At 46.9% G+C, this 26,847-nt stretch overlaps 1 protein-coding gene across 1 annotated transcript in view; it reads right to left on the bottom strand.

Annotated features, from left to right (window-relative positions):
* LOC146007594 (NACHT, LRR and PYD domains-containing protein 3-like) overlaps positions 1-26,847 on the bottom strand; it is a 53,418-nt gene that overhangs the window by 12,458 nt on the left and 14,113 nt on the right. The window contains exons 4-7 of the mRNA XM_083146071.1: positions 24,619-24,657; positions 13,919-15,653; positions 6,497-6,592; positions 653-823 (exon numbers count right to left, since the gene is read on the bottom strand). Of these exons, the coding sequence (XP_083002197.1) occupies positions 653-823; positions 6,497-6,592; positions 13,919-15,653; positions 24,619-24,657 (2,041 nt within the window). The remainder of the gene's footprint in view (positions 1-652; positions 824-6,496; positions 6,593-13,918; positions 15,654-24,618; positions 24,658-26,847) is intronic.

Here is a 26,847-nt window from a genome sequence, read left to right as displayed (position 1 = left end):
GCTCCTCCTCCAAGTGACCAGACGAGCCTGGCAGTAATTTTGTAAGGGAAAAGGGGAAGTGGTAGGTGGATCAGTGCACAGGTAACAGTGGTAGAGGGACACGGTACAAAACAGTTTAATTCAAATGATCCACAATTCAAATATAATCAAGAGGTCTGTGAAGCAGATTCTCACAAAATGAGTAGCGTGGAGGTGCACCCTAGAGAGTAAATATATGCAAACAGGGAAGAGAAAAGACTTTCTCTTTTTTGGGGCACTCTTAAATAGTGATTACAAAGCTGTAATCAGTTAAAACTTTGATAAGAATATGTTATGAAAGATAGTATATGGTGTGAAACAACACAAACTAGCTAATGGTATGGATTCTAACGCCACCTTACAGAGAAAATTCTAATGGGGGAACAGTGTCACTGTTCCCCCATTAGAATTTTCTCTGTAAGGTGGCATTAGAATCCATACCATTAGCTAGTTTGTGTTGTTTCACACCATATACTATCTTTCATAACATATTCTTATCAAAGTTTTAATTGATTACAGCTTTGTAATCACTATTTAAGAGTGCCCCAAAAAAGAGAGAGTCTTTTCTCTTCCCTGTGAGCCTGGCAGTAAGTTAGTGGGGAACTGAGAGAACTTGTACCGAGACAGATCTTACCTCAGATCCTGCAGGTAACAGGCAGGGTGTCTCAGTTCCTCAGACAGAATTTTTCCTCCAGAGTCCCCAAGATCACAGTGTAACAGACGCAGTGTGGTCAGAGAGCGGTTTGTAGTAATAACAGAGCAGAGATCATCACCACAGGAGGAGGTCAGACCACAGTCCTCTACTCTGATGGGAGATAAGAGATAAGGTTAGTTTGGTACTTCTTTACTTTCACGGCGCCACTAGATAGGACAGATAGGACAGATAGGACAGATAGGATACTAGATAGGATACGATTTGTATGCGATTTGACATAAGATATCGCATAAGATATAGGATAAGATTTACTATCCATTTCATTACCCCACTATCCACTAGGGCGTGGAGTGAGAATAGAATAGTGTGGCGAGCGCAGCGAGCCACCGAGCCCGAAGCGTGGCGAGCGCAGCGAGCCCCGCGAGGGGACACGGAATGTATTTTATGGAATTGCATGCAAATGGCATGCGATATTGGGGACTTGCTTTCAAACAACATCCGTGTCCGCTCGCCACGCTTCGGGCTCGGTGGCTCGCTGCGCTCGCCACACTATTCTATTCTCACTCCACGCCCTAGTGGATAGTGGGGTAATGAAATGGATAGTAAATCTTATCCTATATCTTATGCGATATCTTATGTCAAATCGCATACAAATCGTATCCTATCTAGTATCCTATCTGTCCTATCCTATATCTTATGCGATATCTTATGTCAAATCGCATACAAATCGTATCCTATCTAGTATCCTATCTGTCCTATCTAGAGTGGCGCCGTGAAAGTAAAGAAGTACCGTTAGTTTATTTCATATAACTTTAAGGGGCATACACACGTAGAGATCTGTGCTGAGCAATTTTGCTAAGGAATTTTGCTGGTGTCAGGATCTCACATGGAGAGCATATACACATGCAGAGATTTGTGCTAAGCAATTTTGCTTAAGCAAAAAAAGGCCAGGAGTGGTTCAGAATGAGAGATTGCGATCAGTACAGTATAGGGGTGTACACACGGAGCAAATTTGTGCTATTTTCTAAGCAATCTGACTAGATTGCTTAGAAAGTAAGCACATATCTCTCTGTGTGTATGCTCATGAGATTAAATATCTCTTGCTAACTAAGTCAGTGCATGCAGTCACAATCTAGTCAAATTGCTTAGCAAATGACTGCAAATCTGTCTGTGTGTACAGAATGAGAGATACTGATCGCAATCTCTCATTCTGAACCACTACCCGGCCTTTTTTTGCTTAAGCAAAATTGCTTAAGAAAATTGCTTAGCAAAATTGCTTAGCACAAATCTCTGCGTGTGTATGTGCTCTCCATGGGAGATCTTGACACTAGAAAAATTGCTTAGCAAAATTGCTTAGCACAGATCTCTACATGTGTATGCCCCTTATCTCTCATTCTGTACACAGAGAGAGCTTCGCAGTCATTTGCTAAGCAATCTGACTAGATTTTGACTGCAAGAGATATTTAATCTCTTAAAGCATACAGATATGTGCTTACTTTCTAAGCAATCTAGTCAGATTGTCAGTCCATGTGTATGCCCCCAGAATGACCCTATCACTTAACATTTACCATTTTCTTTAGAAAGTTTTTCATTATGCAAACCTCAGAATACTGCAAATCCTATAATTCATAGTGGTGTCTGCAAAGTAGAGCTATTTATTTTACTTTTTCTATCTTGTCTCCAATTGCTAACAGCATCTGTGGGAGGTATTAGCATGAATAGGATACAGTTATAGGATACCTCTCAACTTGTTAGATGTTAAATTAAATTTGGTGAAATGGTCTAGCAGAAAGGCGGCATAACCTATGCTCCCTATGCTCCCACAAGGCCATGCCCCGATTTCTGCCACCGTGGGAGCATATCCAGCAGCTCTCAGAGCCATGGGCCATAAACCCAGCCCCTCTGTCTCCAGGAATAGATGCTGTGCTCATGCAGGATTCCTGAGTTGGAGCTAATTGACTATGCAGCAGCAGGTGTACAGCAGAACTCTGAAAGAGCAGCAGACACACTTGGATCCCGCTGTGAATGACACAGGTGTTGCTGTACATGCATGTGGTCATAGCTTGGGACCCAGAGGCATGCGTATCCATTGTCTCTGGCAGTAATGTCCCTGATGCATACACACAGACAGACACATTTTCCTAGTAGAGAAAGTGTCAAAATGGATAAAATTAATTAAAGTTATTTCAAAAATTCAATGTTTGTGTGCCCACCAAAAGTATTTTCTTGTTTTACTCCACAGTAAGTCAACAGTCACACAGCCGACACCAGAAATATGACGGTTATGTTGTCAACATGGTGAAATGTCAACAAACTCAGCAAATATAATTTATTTTCATTTTTTATTTTGTTTCTTACATTGCGCACATATATATATGTTGTTGTAGTCAGGTTAATGGCCTTGTATGTGAGTAGAAGTATTTTATTTTGAAAAAGGTAAAATAATGTACATGCAACCAATGGAGGGGCAGAGCAGATCAGCAAATGTTGAACATCTAGCTAGGAAGATCTGCCTTGCAGCTGCATTCAAAATGGTTTGTAGTATTGAGAGTCTTTTCTTAGGACGACCGGTAATGGGGCTATTGCAATAATCAATTAGAGTTTTTGTAGTGTCTTGTAGAAGATATGGACAATATTGGATATGTTTCTTGAGATGCATGTAACGTGATTAGAGACAGATTGAATGTGAGGAATAAAGGACAGTACAGCGTCAATGATGACCCCTTGGCAGCGAGCTTGTGAAGGATTGGTTGTTCCAGTGATAGAGCTATCAGGTTGGTAATTACTCTTGACTGGTGAAAATATAATTAATTCTATTTTGGAAATGTAGAGCTTGAGGTGGCAAGATGACATCCAAGATGAAATGGCAGTAAGGAATTCAGAGACATGGAGCAATACTGATGGTGTCAATTCAGGGGAGGGTAGATAGATTTGAGTATTATCAGTGTACAGATGATACTGAAAACCAAAAGAATTGATTAGTTTGCCAAGAGAAGAGGTATAGATTGAAAAAAGCAAAGGACCTAAGAATGAGCCATGTGGTACTCCAACTAACAAAAGTAGTGAAGAGGATGTAGAATCAGAGAAGCAAACAATGAAAGAGCGATTAGATAAGAGAACCAAGAAAGGTCTGTATTCTGAAGACCTAGGAGCTGTAGTGTTTGTATAAGAAGAGAGTGGTCAACTGTGTTAAAGGCAACTGAGAGATCTAGAAGAATACGAAGCAAGAAATGGCCTTTAGATTTAGCAGTGATCAGATAATTTACTACATTAGTCAATGCTGTCTCTGTGGAGTGTTGAAAGCAGAAGCCTGACTTTAGTGGGTCCAATAAGTTATAGGCATTAAGAAACTGTGTGAAGCAAGTGTATGGAAGCTCAGAAATGAGATGGTAGTTAGAGAGACAGTTTGGATCAGAATTGTGTTTTTTTCAGAGTGGGAGAAACAAGTGCATGTTTGAACAGAGAAGGAAAGATAGCAGTAGAGAGAGAGAGAGAGGTTACAGATTTTAGTTAAATTTGGGTTAGGCATAGGAAACACATCTTTACTGACTTGTAAGGGTATAGGATCAAGAGTAGTGGAGTAGGATGATGAGAAGAGTGTTGATACTTCATCCTCACTTGTAGGTTCAAATTAGAAGAAAATACCAATGGACTCTGAAAAGAAAGTGAGCAGGTCACTGGCTGAGGAAGAGCATGCCATTTCATCTTGGATTTTATCAATCTTGTCCTTGAAGAAAGAAGCAAGTTCTAGTGTACTGATAGTAGCACGTGGGGATTGTGAGGGAGGGTAAAGAATTGATATAACATTATTAACCCCTTCAGTGGTGTTTTTTTTTTTTTTAGGAAGCACTCCCTACTGGGCAAGTTTTTTTCTGGGGAGCACTCCCTAAAATAAACCACCAATGTAACCCTGGTTCCCAGCAACCCTGTTGTGTGTGACATGACATTACAAGGTCACGCCACACACAGCAAGGGGAAAGGAGGCAGGGCCGGGCAGCAGGAGCCAGACAGCTGCTGAAGCTGAGTGTGTCACTGATCTCAGCCCAGCTGCGCTGCCCGAAGGAAAAGAGCGCAGGCAGTGCTAAGAATTTTCCGTGTTTGCATTTCTGTGCACTGTAGAAAAACCTGGAAAATTCTCGGGAGTGCCACTGAAGGGGTTAAAAAGTCGCTTGGGGTTGGTGGCATGAGAAGAGATGTGAGATTGAAAATGCAGATTGTTTTGCAGTGTCCAGAGCATTACGGTAGGAGTGGAAATAAATCCTGTAGTCAATATGGTCATTGAGCTTCTGATTGGAAAGATAATCTGTCCTTCTCTAATTATATAGTGCAGCATTTGTGACAGGTTCAGCAGTGCTGGAGTAAAATATAGCTACTATAGAATTGGTATAGCTTAACCCTATGGATAAATTAGAATGGGCTTAAAGCTTAATTTCTCCAGTTATGGTGATCCAAAAAGCTCAGAACTGGGTTCTTATGGAAAGAGCGATGTTTAGCTACCAGAGGATATGAACCCTAAGTTTCTGAGATCCCCATAAGGCTTAAAGCAAGCATCAGAACCCATGGTGGGTCTGAATTAATGGATCAATTATAGTCTATAGGAAAAATGTGTCCATGCTATCTCCGGTTCTAGGTCTCCTAGAGACTCGAAACAAAGCAAGGGAAGTGGCAAGCAACCATGGGTGGGGTCCCCACAAATTGTCTGCCCAGTTTGCAGAGGCTTTTTGCCTTCCTCTGTAGCTAGGACACCATTGCCAGACTGCGGGGAGGTTACTGTGAGCGCAAGTGGGTCAACTTCAGCCAGGTGCTCAGCTTCCTGTTGCACAGCAGGTGTGCCGAAAACTGGACAGCAGTGCACGTATGAGACCAGAGCTGCGGGTTGATTATTGCAGCATTTGTGTATTTGTCATCAGCCCCTGTGTGTTTTACCTTGTGTAATGAGACATTCCCCTTAGACATGTAAAACCTTTGCCGTTGCTCGCTCCATAGATGTGGGCTTCCACAAAACCCTGGTTCATGCTTGGTAACCATTTTGTTAATCCACTCAGTGCTCAAGTCGTGCCTGCTTGTACAGTATGTCATTCATACTGTAGTGTAATTCTGTGTTTAACCAGTGAAGCATAATGGGACGCACATACATCATGTCTTTAAACAAGTGTAAAGTATACGGTTGTTAGTTCCGTACATATGGGCTCCCATGAAGCCCTGGTTGAATTCTGGTAGCCATTTTGTTAACCCGAGTCTGACCTGCTACAGTATGTACTTTGACCATACTGTATACTCTCTCACTTAACCCCATAGCCCGTTATACCTTGCGTAATGAGGCGCACATCTATACAATAGTATTTCCTTAGAATAATGTCTATTTAACATACCGTACAGTATTGTACAGTAAAGTAGTTTTCGCACTATTGTGCATTTTAATGGACACTTCACGCACGCTCAATGCGGATTCTTTCACTATAGCATTGCATTAGACATCTGATGCATGCGCAATGGTGATTTTAAAAAGTGACATCTGGTGGATGATCGCTGGTATTGCACTCATCCGATAACACCATATGCCATTGCTATGCTGTGCGACTTATTGAGCTGCCATGTGACTAGGCACAGTGTGGTGAGTTGGCAGGACAAACACCATAGGCAGGCTAGATGACGGTGGATCCATGGGTATCAATAAGGGCTATGGGAGTGATGTATCACATTTTCCTAAAGCATCCTGAAAGTTGTAGATATTTCCCCACCTTAATATAAATGTCCTCCTTGGTTACTGGCTGCTGGAGAAGACTGCGGTGTTTGCCTCGTTATACACTATAATCTACTTACATTAGTTCCTTTATCTGACACCGTCCAAACAGTCCAAATAAACTGGATTCAGCCTCACTCAAGTCTTCTGTAACAGGGAATCTGCAGTTACGGAACCTGCACAGAACATATACACAGTGCTTACTGTATGTAATGAGAGCTTAATGCATAGATCCAGCTAACATATCACATTGTCGTAACTACCACCAGTGCAGCTGCTTGGGGCCCATGATGCTCCCAGAGCCAGCAGCTACCCCTGCACAAAGTTTTGGGAAGTTTCCTAGGTCCAATGTTCCCCTTTCACCACCATCTGCTAATAGCTCAGACATGGAGGATGTACTGGGGGAACACTACTGCAAACATCACCCCAGCCTGCCTGGCACGGCCCACTCTCCCCTTATCTGCCTGGCTCCAAGCAGCAAAGGAGTGCCACAATTTAAGTATTTAGGGGGTAGGGCAGGGCTGGGCAACACCGGCCCTCCAGATGTTGATGAACTACACATCCCAGCATGCCTTGCATCAGTTCAGCATGGCCACATAGCAAATCTAATGCAAAGCATCCTGGGATGTGTAGTTCATCAACATCTGCCCAGCCCTGGGGTAGGGCCTTATGTCACCCCCTTCAGAAACCTGTGCTGTAATCAGATACTGTAGTGTCACATTGCTGGTGTTTATTCGGCTATGGCTGCTGTCTGAGGGTCATTTTGTCTCTGTGCACTGGGCTATGGCTGTTCCCCCTGTAACACCTGTCTGATGGTATAATTTCCATTGTGCGCTGGGTTATGGCTGCTGCCCTTGTAACACCTGTCTGATGGTTACATTCCCGCTTAGCACTGGGCTATGGATGCTGCCCTGTTCTACCTGTCTAATGGACCCATTGCCGCCGTGCAATGGGCTATGGCTGCAGCCCCTGTAACACCAGTCTGATGGTCACATTGCTGCTGTGCACTGTGCTGTGGCTGCTTCCCCTGTAACACCTGTCTGATGGTCACATTTCCATTGTGTGCTGGGTTATTGTTGCTGCCCCTGTAACAGCTATCTGATGGTTACATTCTCGCTTTGCTCTGGCTATGGCTGCTGCCCCTGTAACACCTTTCTGATGGTCACATTGCTGATGTGAACTGGGCTTTAGCTGCCACTTCTCTAACACCTGTCTGATGGTCACATTTCTGCTGTGCTCTAGGCCATGGCTACTGCCCCTGTAACACCTGTCTGGTGGTCACATTGCTGCTGTGCACTGGTTAGACTGCTGGCCCTATTACTCATGCCTGATGGTAATATTGCCACTGTGCACTGGGCTATGGCTGCTGCTCTTGTAACAACTGTCTGATGGTCATATTGTCGCTGTGCAGTGGGCTGAGTCTGCTGCTCCTGTGAGAATTGTCTGATGGTCAAATTGTCACTGTGCTGTGGGCTATGAATGCTTCTCTTGTACCACCTGTCTGATGGTGCATTGCCGCTGTGTGCTGAGCTTTATCTGCTGCCACTGTAACACTTGTCTGATGGTCACATTGCTGCTGTGTGCTTGGTTATGACTGCTGCCCTGTACTACCTGTCTGATGATCATATCGCCACTGTGTGCTGGGCTATAGCTGCTGCCCCTGTAACACCTGTCTGGTGATCACATTGCCGCTGCGCTACGGCTGCTGTCCATAATGCCTAATGGTCTCATTGTCTCACTGTACACTGGGTTATGGCTGCTGTTTTAGCAGTCAATCAAGTCACTGCTTTGCAAAACTATTCTGCTGTACAGCTCACGAGGCACCTACAACCGTTGGCAACAATGCAAGAAAGATAATAGACAAAGCAGTGACCTGGACTTTAAGAGAAGCAAGTCATAAGTTTGCACCAAGCTTTTCTGCAGACCCTAGAAAAGTGATATTTCCTCAGTTTAAGACCCGTCGAGGACACCAGAAATTCTACACTCTCCTAATCCGACAGTACACACCAGCTGAAGACATCTAACAGGCCCTGTGAATGGTACAGATAACTCTAGAGGAATACCTTCTGGCTCAACAAAGAGGTCTCAACAACCACCTTGTCAAAGCCAGCCTCTGAAGATCCATGTGCCCACATGGAGCCTGACTGAGCAGGTCCGGATGCAGAGGGAGTTGCATTGGACAGGGAGGCCTAGGAGGTCGACATATTGGCCAATCCGGAGCTACCAAGATGAGAGTTCCCTCTTCTGCCTTCAACTTCAACGAAGGACCCTTAGCAGAAAGGAGATTAGAGGGAACACATGCCTTACCCTGAATGGCCATGAAACTGATAGGGCATTCACCATGCAGGCTCCCGGATCCCTGGGAACCTTGTGATTTTGCTGAGATGCCATCAAGTCTACTTCCAGCATGGTCCACTTCTGAACCTGTATCTGGAACACTGTCAGATGAAGTGACCGCTCTCCAGCCTGAAGGGTTTGTAGACTCAGGAAGTCTGACTCCCAATTGAGGACGCCCGGTATGAAGATGGCTGATAAGGCTAGAATGTTATCCTCCACCCAACTGAATATGCGGTTGGTCTCTGCAATGGCTGACTGGCTTCCAAGCCTCAGTTACTAATTCCTTAAGTTGCTCAGACTTAGGGAAATAGGTAACTGCCTTTTTCTTTTGCTTAAAATTAGGCCCTTTTGACCTAGGGGGTTGTTCAGATTTGTCCATGGACAAAAGCTCCCTAACCACCTTAACCAAAGATTCCTCGTCAATCCAAGAGGGAGTGTCCACCTGGGTGGAGGAAACTTCCACATCAGATGAGACTGAGACAGTTTCCCCAAGACTGACTCAGACCCGGAATCCAAGGTGCAGGGTGACTAGGAGGAGGAACTTCCTCTATGTATACAGTAGATGCCCTTTTTACAGCCTTACCCTGTAAAGTGTGCTGTAGGCAGACAATGAGCTCACTCATGGAGGCTTCAGAAAAGGGGGAGCCAAACTGGCCCGGGTAACTAACAGTCAGTACCTAAAGTGGTCCTGGATAGGCGGGGGAACTCCTTTCCCCTAACAATGATCCCACTCCCAATTAGGCAGAGCCTATACCAGTGCCAGGGAATTTGTGCCTTACCTCTAATAAAGTTAAAATGGTCCCACAAGGAAGGCGTGTGGTCAATCAACTCCAATTAAAGTTACAACACAGTAGCACAATCATATACACATTACACAGCATGTAGTGCCTTGACTCATATTAAACCACACAGTAGTGTCCCTTATACATATAATGTTTACAGTTGTGCTTCTTATACACATCTGTCTCTGTCACTCCAGAGGCTCACTGTCCATGTCCCTCAGCAGCTCCATGCCCTGTGTCCATCCAGCAGCTTCCCACCTAAGAGTTCCTCCAGCCCCCTCTCACCTATCTTCAGCAAGCACAGATCCTGCCCCTCTTAGTGGTTGTTCTTAATTTCAGCGGCTGTGATGGCATGACATCACATACGCCATGCCAGAAAAAGAAGCTGCTGGGACAGGCTTTCCTGTTGGAATTACTGTTCAGGGTTGTAGTAGAGGTGGAACTCAGTTCCCCCTACCATTAGAAGTGGTGGAACTCAGCTCTACCCCGTCCCCCCTCACTGTAACCCCTGCTGATGGCCACAGACTCGTGGGGTGGCACAAAGGATAATTTACCTACCAGCTGCACCATTTTCTGTGTCAGAGACACTGCCCAAACTGGCTTCTAAGAGGAGGCAGAGGCTGAGGGTTGCTTGTGAGCTTTGAAACAGCTAACACGCAAGCCATCCTGCACCTGATCCTGAGGGGACAAACCAGCAGCACAGGCTATATATACCAGTAACAATGGATCCCCTGTCTCCCTCTGGGATTTACATCTGGATGACTCTGCAGGATCTATGAACCTACAAGCAAATTTATTGTGTCTCCTATGCACTAGTGACTAAGGCGCACTAGCTGCTATGTAGCTATAGCATATTAGTCACTTAAAACGCACAGGGCAAATAAATAAAACAGTAGCATTAGCACAGTAGAAAGGATTGACACAATCACAACAAACTCACAGTGCACATACAATGCAGAGCAATATGGGCAATCAGCTCAATAAACTGAGCTCCTCCTAAATAAAACAATGTGAACTGACTCTGATATGGAGGAGACATGGGGGACAGCAACTCCAACTCACAGGTAGCATGCTGCAGACTAGCAGACTGGACAGAAATGACTACTCTGTATCTGAGTTGGGTAGGATAGAAGGCAGAGGAAGCCAAAGGCAGGAAACTTCTGAGAGGAAGCACACCACTAACCGGGGGAGGTGCCAATGGGAAGAGCCCACCCAGTGGCGTAGCTACGTTTTGGGCGCCCCCCCCCCCCCCCGCCATTAGGGGGGGGGGCGCCCATACCCACCCCCCGCCGCCCCATCAAGCACCCCCCCGCCGCCCCGCCGCCCATGCTAACCCCCTCCCCCGCAGTCTTACCTATCGCGCTGGTCCCGGCGGCTCCGTTCTTCTGCTGAGGACCACCACAAAATGGCCGCCCCCATACAGCAGACAGTTTCAGAGAACAGAGCCGCCGGGACCAGCGAGTTACGTAAGTCTGCGGGGGATTGGGGGGGTGGTAACTATAGCACCGCAGCCCCCGGCGCCCCCACATACACAGCGCCCCCCTGCGGTGGCGGGGGCTACGGTGCTATAGTTACGCCCCTGAGCCCACCGCCCTTCTGACTAAGAACCCCAGGGAAATGGCCTCCTAGAACAGTGCCAGTAGAGTGGTGGGGATATGGTAGATACCGGGCGGCCCCGCTACTGACAACCTGCACCCGTTGCACTTATATCTGGTGGTCCAGTGGGGGAATGGTGTATCCAGACTTGACCGCAAATCCTGGTGGTCCCCTCTCCCGGAGTTGTCAGCTATGAGCATCTTATGGGCAGAAGATGCTAGCGGCACTCCATGTGCAGAGAGCCACATACCTGTAACCAGTGGTGAAGCTAGGGCATGTTTCGCGCCCCCCAATTTGTAGTACAGTAGGTGAGGCTCCTGTGCAGTGAAAAGTGGGCACGGCCCAACATTATACCACACACGTAATGCCCATTGCACATTTTAGCAAACTTTGTAATACCAATTACACATAAAGCCACATGCCATAATGCCAATTACACATAAGGCCACACATGATGCCCATTGCATACTATATAGCGCACCGCAATGCCCATCACATACTATATAAAACACTGTAATGCCCATCGCATACTATATAAAACACAGTAATGCCCATTACATACTATTTAACAAACCGTAATGCCCATTACACATTTAACACATAAGTGCCACTTACCTACATGCTCAATGCCAGGGGCTCCATACTCGATGCCAAGGGGGACTGAAATTGCTCATTGCCAAGGGGGACTGAAATTGCTTGCTGGGAGGGAAGGTGGGAGTAATAGTGCGGAGCAGGGAGGGTGGGTGTGAGTGATAGTGCAGAGCAGGGAGGGTGGGAGTCATAGTGCAGAGAAGGGAGGGTGGGAGTGATAGTGCAGAGCAGGGAGGTAGGGTTGGAGTAGTAGTGTGGAGTGAAGGTGGGAGGGAGTAGTGTGGAACAGGGAGGGAGGGTGGGAGTCAGTGGTGTAAGTTCAGAAGGGGAGCCCGGAGGCGATACAGATCCTGTCGCTGATGCCAGCCACCCAACACACACACACTGACATACTGACTGCATTTGTGGCCACCATATATGATATATATATATATATATATATATATATCAATCTTTTTTCTTCCTTTAAATCAGCCCCTTCACCTGTTACCCCACACTTTTAATTCAGCCCCACCATCTTTCAGGGGCTGAGAGAGGAGGCAAAAGCTGCAGCACCAGTGCAATGGAGGGTTAAAGGGTGGGTGTGAGGCCCACAGACTGTCACTAAAAGGAGTGGCCTGCTGTCTGGGCAGGAATAGGGGAGATACTAGAGGGGCTGAGAGCGGGGGAAGGGGGGCACGACATTACCAGACCAGAGTAGCAGCTGGGGGGGGGGGAAATAACAATGAATACAGCTGCCTCTTATTCCCAGCCTCCTGCAGCACATTGGGGATGGCAAGAGGCAGACCCAGGGCATATCCCCTCCCCCTCATGAGGCATTGATCCACTGCAGCGGCAGCCTCTATCGGCGCACCCCCTCCCCACTGTGTCCGGGAGATGTGCACGGTGCTGCTGTTTAAAATTCCCATCTCACGCTGGACCGCGCTAGCCAATAGGCGCTCGCGGTCTAGCAGCCACCAGTTGATTGGCTGCTGGACTGCAAGCGCCTATTGGCTAGCGGTCCGCCGTGAGACGTGAATTATAAATATCACCACATCTCCCGGACACAGCGGGGAGCCGGGAGCTGGTGGGGGAGACGGAGCGGGTGAGCTGGTGGTTCCGGCATGGCTCCGGCGCTATGATAGCTTGTGCTCCACCGGCACCGCCCTCACTACGCCTCTGCCTGTAACCCCAGCATCTGATTGTGGCTGATGGTCCTTTGCCCTGGGACTGGCCAAGATCACACACTAAGTCATGGTGTCACAGCCACTGGCACCCAAGTGATGGAGTAACAGCATAGGCATCCTCAGGGCACCTTGCTATTTACTCATGTAAAAAGTTAAAGAAAATAAATAATTTAAGTAAATAATGCTGCTTAATGCAGCCCCCCATTATAAATGAGCATCTGGCTCCTGCCGGCACCAAACTGAAACTGTCTCCTTAGGGTGGAGGTGGGGCTTAGGGTGATGAGGAACCTGGGCTGTCAGAAGGCAAAATGTTTAACCTGTTTGGTGCCGAGGCCCAACCTTCAGCGTCAGCCCTGTGTCTCCTATGGAGCGAAGAATAAATGTAGTTACACATGCGATTCGTTTTCCAAAGGGCAACTCTCCCAATAAGTGCTGCCCTGTACAATGAGCTCTGATGCTTGGACTTCTGGGTCTGTGATCTGGGAGTACCTTTGCCTATGTACAGAGTGACACTGGTGACTGTGGGGAATGCTAAGTGGGATCCGTGTCAGAAGGAATCGATGTAGGAAAATAAAATTGTTCTCTTTTATTCCACCATTTCTCATTTAATTGAATTATGCTGGTAAAGAGCTCCAGCCAGCTGTGGATCCAGAGCTGGGGTTTCAGTCCAGTCCAAAGTTCGAATAGGAGAGTCACACCAACTTACCAACTGTCATTCAAAACTCATTCACTGGCAGTTGTTGTGGATCCCCTATTTGAACTTTGGACTGTGCTGCAGCCAACCCCTCCTACTTCCCCTCTGGAGCAGTAGTGGCAGAGGGGCGGTAGGAGCGGGTGGCTCCAGCACATTAGTCAGTTCCTACCATGTCTTCTCAGTGTACAAAGTTAAGTAACATAACACAAATGAAATTGGGATCAAACCTTTGATTGCTACCAGAACATCTACAGGCCATAAACACACACACAGACACACACACACACACACACACACACACACACACAATTTCTTGGTAATGTGTTAAATACGTACCGAAGTTGTGAACAATTAGAAAGTGCATTAGATAGAACACTCCGAGCCTTTGGTCCTATTATATAGTCATTAAAAGTGACATTATGTTGTATTGTACTTCTCTCCAAGCAGTAGGCCACAGCCCGGTAACCAATGTTCTCGTTCCCTTTTGTATTGTAACAGCCTGTAATTTTTATTGTAGGAAAGTGAGACATCATTCTCCCAACAAATTCCTCGTCCTGTGTCTCATACAGGCAGCACAGTATCTCATTATGGTAGTATGGTGACTTTCTCTTAAGCCATTTCTCCAAGACAGGTTTTTCTGTAAAGGAAATGTCGCAGCCAATGACTCTCCGAGTCTCCTCAATTTGTTTTTCATTTGAAAGACCAAATAAGAATCTTACAGTTAATGTCAGATGTGGGCGATTTACTGATGCTGTCAGGAAACGTTTCACTTTACTGCTTCTCAGTAAATTCTTCTTATACCTGTTCAGGAAGTTGAGGAAAGGATATTTTACAGATGTATCACCCAGGACATAGTATAGAGCAGCAAAGAACTCCTGCACACTGAGATGGATGAAGCTGTAGCAGGTGCGGGTCTCAGCGTCCCTTAGGAAGAAGTTCTCAATCAAAAACCCGGACTCCAGCTCTGACATTGAGAGCCCATGTCTTACAAGATCTGATTCTTCAAATAGAATTCTCTGGTCCCAAACTCCTTCATTGGCCAAAGCACACATCTTCTGTATACATGTGCATATAGGCTGGGCAGAGTCCCTTCCATGATACTTTATTAAACTCTTAAGGTACAAGAGGTAAATGGATGTGGCTGTCTTGCAATCAATCAAAGATGATCCCTGTTTTATTAGTGGTTTCATTACAGTACAAACAATCCAGCAAATTATAGGGATAACACACATCGTGTACAGATATTCATTGTCCTTTATTACATTGAGAGCCAAATCTGCTTGTTCTCTGGTTTCAAAGAAATTATAAAAATATTCCTCACGGTCCTTCCCTGTAAAGCCCAGAATCTCTACATATCGAAGACATTCAACAGAGTCCACCAGCTTCACCAGTGAGAGTGGTCTTGTGGTGATGATGACTGAGCTGTCACTGAGCAGTGTCTTCTTACACAAACTCTGTAGAAGGATTTCTTTTGAGACCTCCTGAAATGGATCTTTACAAACCTTACTGTGATTCATTGGTGACCATTTTAATTCATCCAATCCATCAACAATAAAAAGTATTTTTTGAGATGTAAGGAAGACTGATTGGAACAGATCAGCTGGACAGGTCAGACCACAACAGTTGGATAAATACCCAGCCAGGCTTATATTACCAGTAATTGTGTTGACATCTCTACAGCTTATATAGAACACAAACTGAAACTGGTCCTTATACAGATCCCCAGAGGTCCAGTCCAGCATGATCTTCTGGGAGGTCATAGTCTTTCCTATCCCAGCAGGTCCCTGTAACACCACAGTCTTGGGAATAAGTCCATCATCATCAGGGTCAAACAGAGCCTGTATAGTGGTTGGGGAATACTTATCTGATGATCTGTCTGCCATAATCTGTTGATGTCTCTGACCTGAAGCTGTTATCTCATGTTGTCTCTCCCACTCATCCCGATGATTCTTGATCAGTAGAAGACTGGTGTAGTCTTTCTTCATATTCAGACCTTGCCCTAATCTTTTATCATGATGTTTAATAACATGGTATTTCCCCCTCATATGATCCATGTAGCTTAATCTGCAGCCTGTACAGGATGATATAGTATATATGAATAAAATAGTAAATACTTTGACATGCATGACAGAAATGACAGCTCCTCAGAGTCAGTGAGGCTTTGTTTGCCAAGAACAGTCTATGAGAACAGTGGTTGTTCTTTAAAACAAGAAATGCACTCAATGTACAGAATATAATCCCAATAATTCAGAGATAGATAGATACATGTATTAATAGAATGGATCAGAGGAACAAAAACTGTTAATTGTGTATTTTCAGCTTTTTTTACAATTGAACTCTGCCTTTTTTGCATGTGAATCAGAAGTGAAGATACTGTAACTGCTACTGGTTCCAGGGCGGGTGCAAGGTTCATGGACATCCTAGGCAACATTTCACCCTACTGCCCCTGTTCTCTATATAGGGTCAAGACCAGTGCTCCCTCTAAGCTGTGCACGTGTGCGCGCGCACACAACTCGATGAGCGTGCGCACAGACATTGCAGCAGAGCGCACAAAGCAGCAGTGGTCCCTTTTTGCAGTTGTGAACTCAATTAATGTGTGATGTGTTTTGAATGTTTAAATGTTTTGAATGTTTAATATAATTTTGAAGTAAAGTTAACACATATGCTGAACGTCGTTTACAGTTATATATATATATATTTGATGCACACAAATTTGAATTTCCTTCCAAAGTTGCACAGGCAATATATTTTGCCGCACACAGCCTTCGTAAATTAGAGGGAACGTTGGTCAAGACCAGAGGTAGAGTGGAGGTATGTGGGAGCAGGGGGACAGAGGGAGGGGGCAGTAGACAATAGTTCCAAGGAGTTTGGAGGAAATAAGGACACAAGATACATGGTATAATAACAGTTTGGTAGAAAGTCTGAGGACAGAGAATGTTTCGTTAGAAGGGGTGAGACAATAAGATGTTTGATGGAAGAATGGAGCTGTTAGACTGTAAACTCTGTGTATTAGGGATTACTTCTGCTCTGTACTGTACTGTGGGACATTCTGTCACTATATAAGGAGTAATAATAATGAATAACTGTCCTTGTGCACCTGTAACAGCAGTTGGATTCCTTCCTGTTAGCAGACCAGACTATATCAGTGCCGGCCACCCGCCTGAGCATTACTACCACTGGCGTAACTATAGCACCGCAGCCCCCGCCACCTCGGGGGGGGGGGGGGGAGCGCTGTGCATATGGGGGCTCCGGGGGCTGCGGTGCTATAGTTACACCTCCCCCCAATCCCCCGCAGGCTTACCTATTTCGCTGGTCCTGGCGGCTCCGTTCTTCTGCTCAGGACCACCACAAAATGGCCGCCCCCATATAGCACACAGTTCTCTGAAACTGTCTGCTGTATGGGGGCGGACATTTTTTGGTGGTCCTCAGCAGAAGAACGGAGCCGCCGGGACCAGCGCGAAAGGTAAGGCTGCGGGGGATTGGGGGGGTTTGAATGGGCGGCAGGGGCGCCCAAAACGTAGCTACGCCGCTGATTACTACTGCTGTTAACTCTACACCAGGGGTCCTCAAACTATTTTGCTCTGGGACCCCATCAGACAATAAAAATAACTACAGGACCCCAGCAAGTTACTGCAGAAGGTCATGATGACACATGTGAGTCAGCAGACAGCACATACATGGCAGCATTGTGAAGGCACAAAGTGATGTGAGGAGTCTAAAATAAAAGACCATTCAGCAGACTTTTCAGAGTCCTTGAATCACTAAGATAACAGACAGAAGTAACCAGTAGGTCACACAAGGGGATGCAGTCACAATCCCGGCGGTCGGATTCCCGGCAGTCCAAATCCCGATGCCGGAATCCCGACCGACGAAATCCCAGCACTTTGTTCCTCTGTGGGTGTCCAAATTAGAGTACCGAGCGCAGCGAAGCACCGGGCCCACTGCATGGCGAGAGCAGCGAGCCCGCAAGGGGGCAATCCACGTCCCCCCCTTGTCGTGATTTTTGGCGGTTGGGATTCTGGCATCGGGATTTTGACCACCGGGATTCCGACCTCAGGGTTACATACCAATCCCCACACAAGAGTGCAGGTTCTGGAAAGTATGGCATTTCTTGTCTTTCAACTGTACACTGCTGCTGCCCCTATATAAGGGTGTGTACCTTTAAACTGGACAGAAAAAAAAGGAAGCACGAGTGACAATGGTCAGCAGTACCATAGAAGGCGCAGCTGTGTTCAGTGTAATAATCAAATGGATTACAGTATTTTAATCAAATAATTGAATTAGTAAAAACTTTAATCAATATAACATTTCATAATAAGATCATTGTTAATATTTTTTTTTTATAAACAGACAATACAAGACAAACATACATAAAACATAAAAAAATAATATAACGGCTGGTACTTGTTTATATATATATATATAAATATATATATATATATATATATATATATATATATATATATATATATATAAATATATATAGAAGAGAGTTTTGTGAGGCTAAATTGGCTAAATTAGACTTAGGTTTTATGGCTCATGTGATTCTTGAATAACTGAGGCTAAAAACTTCATAATTACCAGTCCCACATTATGCAATAGTGTTCCTCCAGTGGCCGTATTTGCACCTTTCCAGGTGGCTATTACAACTTCCGTTTATTACCAGAGATGTGCTCCGGACAATGTAGGCGGCAATCCTTTGGCCAAATATTTTGGAGTTTAAGAATCACGACAAACTGTTGGTCCCAGCGGTGTTCCCTATTCACTTGGCGGTGAATGGACTGCAGGGCTTCACATACATGTTTCTCTAACTGAGGAAGCAGCTGGTGGGGGAAATCTTTTCCATCTGCCCCCTAATTACCCCCCCCCCCTCCCCTCCCCCCATCAGGCAATGTATTGAGAGACTAGTGGTAATAATCGCGGAGCTTAGCAACCAGTTTATCATACTGTAGGAGCCGGACTTGAGGCAAAGCCTAGGGGTAGGCTCCCCTGACAGGGTTTGTAGGGAGCTGATTAGCAGGATAGTCATAGAAGGGGTGTCATAGGGGGAGGGGCTTAACAGGGTGTTGGAAGGGTTTATAAGCAGGGTTCAGGCGGGAAATAGGGGTCACTGGGAGAATTTTTTCAACAGCTAAGCAGCCCTGGCATCTCCCATGGCTTCCCCAGGCGACGCTGATGCGGAGGTATCCGCTGCGCTTGCTGCCCTTAGGGAGGCAGCGGGCACTAGAGGGGCTGAATGGCTGCAGCAGCAGATGTCTGGTCTGCTGGGGGGGCTGGGAGCAGCAACGCAAGAGGCTGCTTCAGCGGGCGCACGGCCTCGGAGGTCTAGGCCTCCGGAGCGCTTCAGCCCATCGGTGTCCCCCAGGGTTCAGCGCCGTTCACGGAGCCCCATCAGGGACCCTCCAGGCCGGGCTGCGGGCCGGGCACCTTCCGCCCGCAGGACCAGGTCTGGGAGGAATCCAGCTAGCAGGCGGAACCCTCCGCGCGGGGGGGATCCCCCCCCCGTGCATGAAGATCCGGCGGTGCGGGGTGCTGGACCTGGAACGGCGGGGCATGCTGCGCATGCCGCTGCCCAGCGCGGGTTGAGTCGTGCCAGGGGGGCAGACGTACGGGCTGAGGAACGCAGGCCTGGTACTCGGAGCGAGCGGCGCCCATCTGGCTCCGCCTCCAGTGAGGTCACGCCGGCTGGCGCTGTACCTGAAGGTCGCGATGACAGGAGAAGAGAGATGCCACCTGCAGCAGATGATGGAGAAGTACCTGGTCCTTCCACATTGGCTGGGGCCCATCAGGATGCTGGATCTGCGGCTGCTGGGTTCACAGCCCCCAGGCAGCCTGGTGAGTCTGTCTCTATGTCTGTTAATGCTTTAGCGCAGAGTCAGGGGGGGGGGGGATTAGCCCTCCAAGGGGAGATGAGCAGGGGTTTTGCTGAATTGTTGAGTGGTTTTGCAGATTGGTTGGCTGTTTTGCGGCAGGGGGCGGGGCCGTCCCCGGCGGCGGCGTGGGTGCCGCAGAATGCGGGCACACCAGCCAGCAGTAGCGTGCCAGTCAGCAGTAGTGTGCCGGTTAGCAGTGGGGTGCCAGCTAGCAGCGGGGTGCCGGTGGCCGGCAGTGGGCAAAGCAGCAGTAGTGCAGGGGCACAAGGGAGCAGTGGGGAGACGCAGGAAGAGAGTAGGAGGCTCAGTGACACTGCAAAAGGGGAGGTGTATGTCTGTTTTGAGGGGCCATTGGGGGCCCACCTGAAGCAAGAAGTGAGGGAGAAGATTTGGAAAGGGGAATACGTGGATATATTTTCACTGCTCCCTTTGGAGCGTTTTAATCTGGATAGGCCCCGTAAGGAGGAGAAGAAGGAGGAGGAGGAACGTCGGCGGTATCGGCTGATACCGCGGTCGTTCACGAACTGGTTACAAGCATTTGCCATTTTAGCTAGTGTGATTGGGGAAAAGGCACCTGACAATTGTTCAGGTTTGTTTTGTTACATGGATGCGATAGGGGAGGCGCACCGTGTGTATGGGGGCCTGGCTTGGCTCCGGTACGATGAACAGTTTAGACAGAGGAAGGCTGTACGTTGGGACCATAAGGATATTGCTTTATGGTTAAAGGTGACGGCTCCCATGAAAAGCGGGCAGCCCTTTCGTGGGGACGGGGGGGGGGCGAGGGAGGCCACAAACGGGACGGCCATGCAGAAGGGACTCTGTTTTGCCTTCAACGACGGGTCATGCCGGTTTGGGGCAAAATGCTAATTTAAGCATGAATGTTCCTCGTGTGGAGGGACCCATGGTGCAAATAAATGCTTCAGGGGGAAGTCACGGGACGGTAATTCAGAAGGGGGAGACGCCGGTTCGGCTGGAAAGGATGCTGGGCTATCTACATAGATATCCCGACCGGCAGACAGCCGCGTTGTTGGAGGAGGGGTTTAAGGAAGGTTTTAAGATACCTTCCGACGTGCGGGTTTCAGGGGTTTTTAGGAGGAATTTGAAGTCCGCAAGGGAACACCCAGAAGTGGTTCAGGATAAATTGTTTAAGGAGGTACAGCTGGGTCGTATGGCCGGACCTTTTGGGTCGCCACCATGGCCAGATTTGATAGTCTCACCATTAGGGGTGGTGCCAAAAAAGGAGGCGAACAAGTTTCGTCTTATACACCATTTATCTTTTCCAAAAGGGGCGTCGGTCAATGATGGCATTGACCCCGACATCTGCTCGGTGGTTTATACATCGTTTGACTCGGCTGTTCAGTGGGTGAAGCGGTTTGGGAAAGGGGCCCGGTTGGCAAAAACTGATATTGAATCGGCATTTCGTTTGCTGCCGGTTCACCCAGCTAGTTTGCGTTTGTTAGGATGTTGTTGGGACGGGGAGTTTTTTGTTGATCGATGTTTACCGATGGGTTGCTCCTTGTCGTGTGCTTATTTTGAGGCCTTTAGTTCCTTTTTGGAGTGGGTGGTTAAGGATGTCTCTGGGTGCAGTTCAGTTATTCATTACCTGGATGACTTCTTATGTATTGGTCCTGGGGGGACTGGGGTATGCGACTTGTTGTTGAGGACGGTTGAAAGGGTGGCGGCAGACTTTGGGGTCCCGCTCGCACCTGGTAAGACAGAGGGCCCTGCGACAGTGATCAGTTTTTTGGGTATTGTCATTGATACCGAGAATATGGAGTGCCGCTTGCCCGAGGAGAAATTGCTGGGTTTGAAGGCTGAGGTAGGGAGGGCATTGCTGGTGAAGAAAATTAGATTGCGGGAATTGCAGTCCTTGCTGGGTAAATTGAACTTCGCGTGTCGCATTATGCCTATGGGCCGCATATTCAGCAGGGGGCTGGCAGCAGCGACAGCAGGGGTGGTTCTTCCTCATCATTTTGTCAGATTAGGTAGTGAATTGAAAGGTGACTTGCGGGTATGGGCAACATTTTTGGAGGCTTTTAACGGCAGAGCTTTGTGGATGTCGGACACATGCCTGGCCACGGAGCTAGACCTCTTCACAGACGCGGCCGGGAGTGGCGGTTTTGGGGCATATTGCCAGGGACATTGGTGTGTAGGCCGGTGGCCTGAGTCTTGGGTGCAGAGGGGCATGGTAAAGAACTTGGCATTGTTGGAATTATTTCCTATTTTGGTTGCAGTAGTGGTTTGGGGGGAGTTGTTCCGCAATAGGAAGATTTGTTTTCACTGCGATAATTTAGGGGTTGTCATGGCCATTAACCAATTGTCGGCATCTTCACCGCCAGTGGTCACTATTTTGCAGCAGTTAGTATTGGAATGCCTGGCGTTGAATTTGTGGGTGGTGGCGAGGCACGTTCTCGTTCACAGTGGGAGCGTTTCCGGGAGTTGGCGCCAGAGGCGGACAGGGAGGGGACCGGGTTCCCGAGTCGGCTCTGGGATCTGCTGGACGGGTAGTTGACCAGCTCATCAGGGAATCTTTGGCCCCGAATACATGGTCGGCGTATAATCAGGACTGGCGGAGCTGGTTGGAATGGCGTGAGGTAGCAGGTTTGAAGGAGGATGACGATGAGTTGGCCGTTCTGTTATATATAGGCCATTGTAAAGAGATTGGTTGGTCAGTGGCAAAAATCACGCGCTGCATGGCGGGCTTGGCTTTTGGGTTTCGTGCAGGCGGTAGGCCTGATGTCACTAAGAATTTCCTGATTGCGCAAGCATTGAAAGGTTGGAGGAGAGGCCATGTGGTACAGGATCAGAGAAGGCCGGTGTCCTTTCAGTTGTTGCAGAATATGGGCATGAAGTTAGGGGCGGTTTGTAGTTCCAATTTCGAGGAAAGGTTGTTCGGGGTGGCCTTCTCGCTTGCCTTCTTCGGCGCATTGCGGATAGGTGAGCTCGTGAGTCCAAGTGTGTCCAGGCCGGGGGGCTTGTTGGAGGAGGATGTAGATTTATACTCAGATAGGGTGGAGCTATTGGTGAGGAGGTCAAAGACGGATCAGTTAGGGAGGGGGAAGAGGGTAGTTCTCTTCTCAGTACCAGGGTCGGATATGTGCCCGGTGGCACGGCTAAGGAGGTTTAAGGAAGTCAGAGTGGGCAGGGAAAGTGATCCTTTGTTGGTGCATGCAAATGGGTCTTTTTTGTCACGGTTCCAGTTCACGAGTGTGTTTAGAGCAGTCCTGCGGACGTTGGGCCTCAAGGGGGAGGAATACGCTGGTCACTCTCTCCGTATTGGGGCCGCAACTGAGGCTGCTAGGATGGGGTTTGGTGATGAGTTAATTAAGCGTATTGGGCGGTGGGAATCGTCTCGTTTTCGTTCTTATGTTCGCTTAGGGGATTGTTGAGGTTGACTGCGTGTTTTTTCTGTTTTAGGGCAGTCTCCGTGCCTGATTTGGATTTTAGGACATTCATATGTCTTTTGGGGAGCTTAACGGGCGGATGTCAGACCGAACGGCCGCCAGCTGGGTTTGGATAGAGAGGAGGCATTGGTCCGCTGGCTGGGGAAGCGCGGTATGGTATGGAGTGGAGTGTTGCAGGAATTTCACCGTTTTGTTCGGCTCGATAGGGCTCCCGATATATTAGTGTTGCATGTGGGTGGGAACGACCTTGGGGGCAGACCATTTAGGGAGTTGATACGGGATATCAAGTTTGATCTCCTGCGTTTATGGGCAATGTTTCCGGAAGTGATCACGGTTTGGTCGGACATTGTGCCACGCCAATATTGGAGGGATGCAAGGTCGGCTGACAAGCTCAATAAGGCACGGATTAAAGTTAACAGGGCGATTGGGCGTTTTATGGCCAGAAACGGGGCTGTGGTGGTGAGGCACAGGGAACTGGAGTCTGGTGCCGGGGCATTTTGGAAAGGGGACGGTGTGCACCTGAATGCCGTAGGGATAGATATTTGGTCCTTGGGACTACAAGAGGGAGTTGAAACAGCGTTCCGGATGTGGGGGGGGGCGCACGGGGTTAAGGGTTTAATCCCGTGCTTGGTGGCGGAGGGGGGTCCTCGAGGTTAGTGGCATTGAGGCTTAATTATGCGGCGGGGAGGGCCCCATGAGGGGGCTGGACTCCCCTAGGTGAGGTTAAGTAATGAGCACTGGGTGTTGACAATTGGTGCCCTCGAGCCAATCGCTATCGGCTGGGGGTAAGAACTCCTGGAAGTGCTTGAACGTGTGGATAGATTTATTGAGGGCCTCGGGGACCACCTCCGTGGGGAATGTTTTGGTTATTGTTAAACTTGTATTGTTTCAATAAAGATGGCCGCTGTGGCCAATTTTATCCAACAGGAGAGTTGTGTCATTTTTGGGTGGATATATGGGCACAGCGATTAGACAATACCCTGTCAGGATCGCTTTTTGTTATTAATTATTATTATATATATATATATATGATGCACTATTTTGATTATTGCTTCTTTTATTGTGGGTGGGCCCAGGGACAATTCCATCTTGCACCTCTTTTTTGCCATTATGTGCTTTTTGGGGCCTAGTTTTTTGAGGGGGCTTATTGTGTGTTAAACTGATAAGAACAGTCACTCACGTTCTGTTGGAACCTCGTAGCAGAACTCAGTGCTGCACGAATCACCCACTGCACCCCTCTGCACAACACCCCTCTGCACACTAATGATTTATGACAAGTGATTGATGACAAGTTAAATTTCAACACCCTTGCACAATGCCCAGACCGCCATGAGCAGAGCTATGCGCAACTGAAGGCGTGACTGTGAATTCTCGGGATGCCAAGCTTTTATAGACTCTGTGTCTCACGAGAATTCCAACGCCAGATTCCCGCATTCGGCCGCACTCGGAGCGGTTCATATTCCACGGAATTCGAACCGCTCATCTCTAAGGTGGATAGGCCACAACTCGCAGGGATAGGAAATCCCGACCCCCGGCTCTGCATCGCTAGTCCACCTATTGCCCCAGTTGGGCTTTGCAAGATTAAATGGGGTTTTAAAGGTAAGGTATGGGCAATTTAATGGGAAATGTGCAGGAGCACAATCGATGCACTTCTGTCCCACTTGCCAGCTTGGCCTCGCCCCAACAAAGGCTTTTTTAATCAGATATATAGATATATTTGGCTGCATTTTATATTATTCAAAGAGAAAATCGTACCAACCTTCAAGTGTGTCATTGGAAGCCATCATCTGGGATTCACCTATAAGGATAAGGGCAGAAGGGGAAACAATCATTACATAAGTTACATATAACCGAGTGTAAGTAAAATAGATACTACATTAGAATTCCCTGAGGATCTCATGGGCCTGATAACAGAGACAAGGCAGCAAATAATCAGTTATGGGTGAACAAAATATGTAGGGATTACTCCTACAGAACAGTACTTGCGCTTATGTTGAAGCTGCCAGGTCTTGTGGTTGATCGTAGGATAGGTATTTGCTTATGGAGGGGCAAAAAATAGACCGGCGCTTGTTTGGGGGATGGTGGGGAGGCAAGGGGGAGAAAGGATCGAGATTGAGAGACAATGGAGATAGAAAAGGAAAAAAGCAAGATATAGATATAAAAATAGTGAAATTAAAATAAAATAAAAACAAATAAAAATAAAAATTAAAAATAAAAAATAATAATAAATACAAATGGCGATAATGTTTTACAGCCCCTTTGAGGTATTTGGAAAGTCCCAGTGGTTGACCTGTACTGTGCTATCTCTTATCTAAAATACCTGGAGTCCATTATTGGAGCTCCCGTAGGCAGCAAAGTGTTGCAGCGGCAATGCGCTGTTTGTTGATTCCAGCGTGTCGGAAGCTTCGGCGGGTGATGTCACAGTCTCTTCGGCGGCTTTGTATAGATAGCGAGAAAGCGTCTGGCAAGTCTTCTCCTTCTATGGGGGTTCTTTTACAGCGTTCCAACGCGTTTCACGTCACTAGGACGCTTTTTCAAGGATGGATTTGTTTGATAAAAATCACTTTATATAGCAAAAACTTTATTGATAAAAACGGAAGTGCCAGGAAACGGAAATTCACGTTTATTCTTCATAAAACATGTGTTTGCCGCTTTCTCGCTATCTATACAAAGCCGCCGAAAGAGACGGTGACGTCACCCGCCGAAGCTCCGACACGCTAAAATCAACAAACAGCGCATTGCCGCTGCAACACTTTGCTGCCTACGGGAGCTCCAATAACGGACTCCAGGTATTTTAGATAAGAGATAGCACAGTACAGGTCAACCACTGGGACTTTCCAAATACCTTAAAGGGGCTGTAAAATATTATCGCCATTTTTATTTATTATTATTTTTTATTTTTATTTTTTATTTTTATTTTTTATTTTATTTTAATTTCACTATTTTTATATCTATATCTTGCTTTGTCTCCATTGTCTCTCAATCTCGATCCTTTCTCCCCCTTGCCTCCCCTCCATCCCCCATCTCCGGTATTTACCACCGCTGGTCCCATGCAGTGTGGTTTCCTTTGCCGCTGCTACCGACGGATACGGTACTGACTAGCTCTGGCGCTATAGCTCCAATTAGCGGAGGGTTACTCTACCCACAGGTAACTGACCTTGTTGATCCAACTGGGAGACACGAAACAGTGTCTATCTGTGTCCAATACACAGGAATATTTAGCTGTTGTGGACAAACAGAAATAAATAGACTGCTCCGTGTCTATACATCTAACCCTGAAGTTAACCCTTTTCCATCTGGAGGATCTGTGTTGCTATACGCAATAAACTGAAATTGGATATAAAAGATCTGTTACAATAGAGGCTTATGAACTATTGGTGTGATCGCTATTGGTGAGAACTGTTTATATTAGTGGCATTAATGTTCTAAAAGAAATACAATTTTCATATATGTTTATTTAAATCCTTGTCCCACGTGTGCCAATATTAATGCTTTCTTTTTATATTATCTACCATTTTTCAATGTGATATTAATAAATACTATATACCTGAGTTCTAAATTGTGACAACTGCGCTCGCTTTCTTGTATGATATTTTGGATCAGTAATATACAGCACACAGATGACTCATACATATATTATGGGTACAACTCTCTGATAATCCCGATACCCTGACTAGCACACTTACCCATGGGGTTTACATGTACTATCCCAACAACTAAGGAGTTTACATGTACTCTCTTATCGCAATGTTCCTACCTTTGCTTTATAACACATCCTTACATTTGAAATTGCTTCCTAGTTTATTTGCCAGACTTTGCTGCTTGTCACTTGCTTTCATCTGCTATTTTAGCGACTCTATGGACTGTAAATTTATATTGCCTTTACTCTGTGTTTTGACAAGCGGTAGAGGGCCCTTTGTTTAAAGTGACCAAGGCCCCTTGAGGGCTTAATCTGGCCCTGAATTATAGAGGTAATCTGTAACATTTA

This window comes from Crinia signifera, chromosome 6 (assembly GCF_055691185.1).
Source record: "Crinia signifera chromosome 6, ASM5569118v1, whole genome shotgun sequence".
Lineage (NCBI taxonomy): Eukaryota > Metazoa > Chordata > Amphibia > Anura > Myobatrachidae > Crinia > Crinia signifera.
This window is presented reverse-complemented; position numbering and strand designations above follow the sequence as displayed.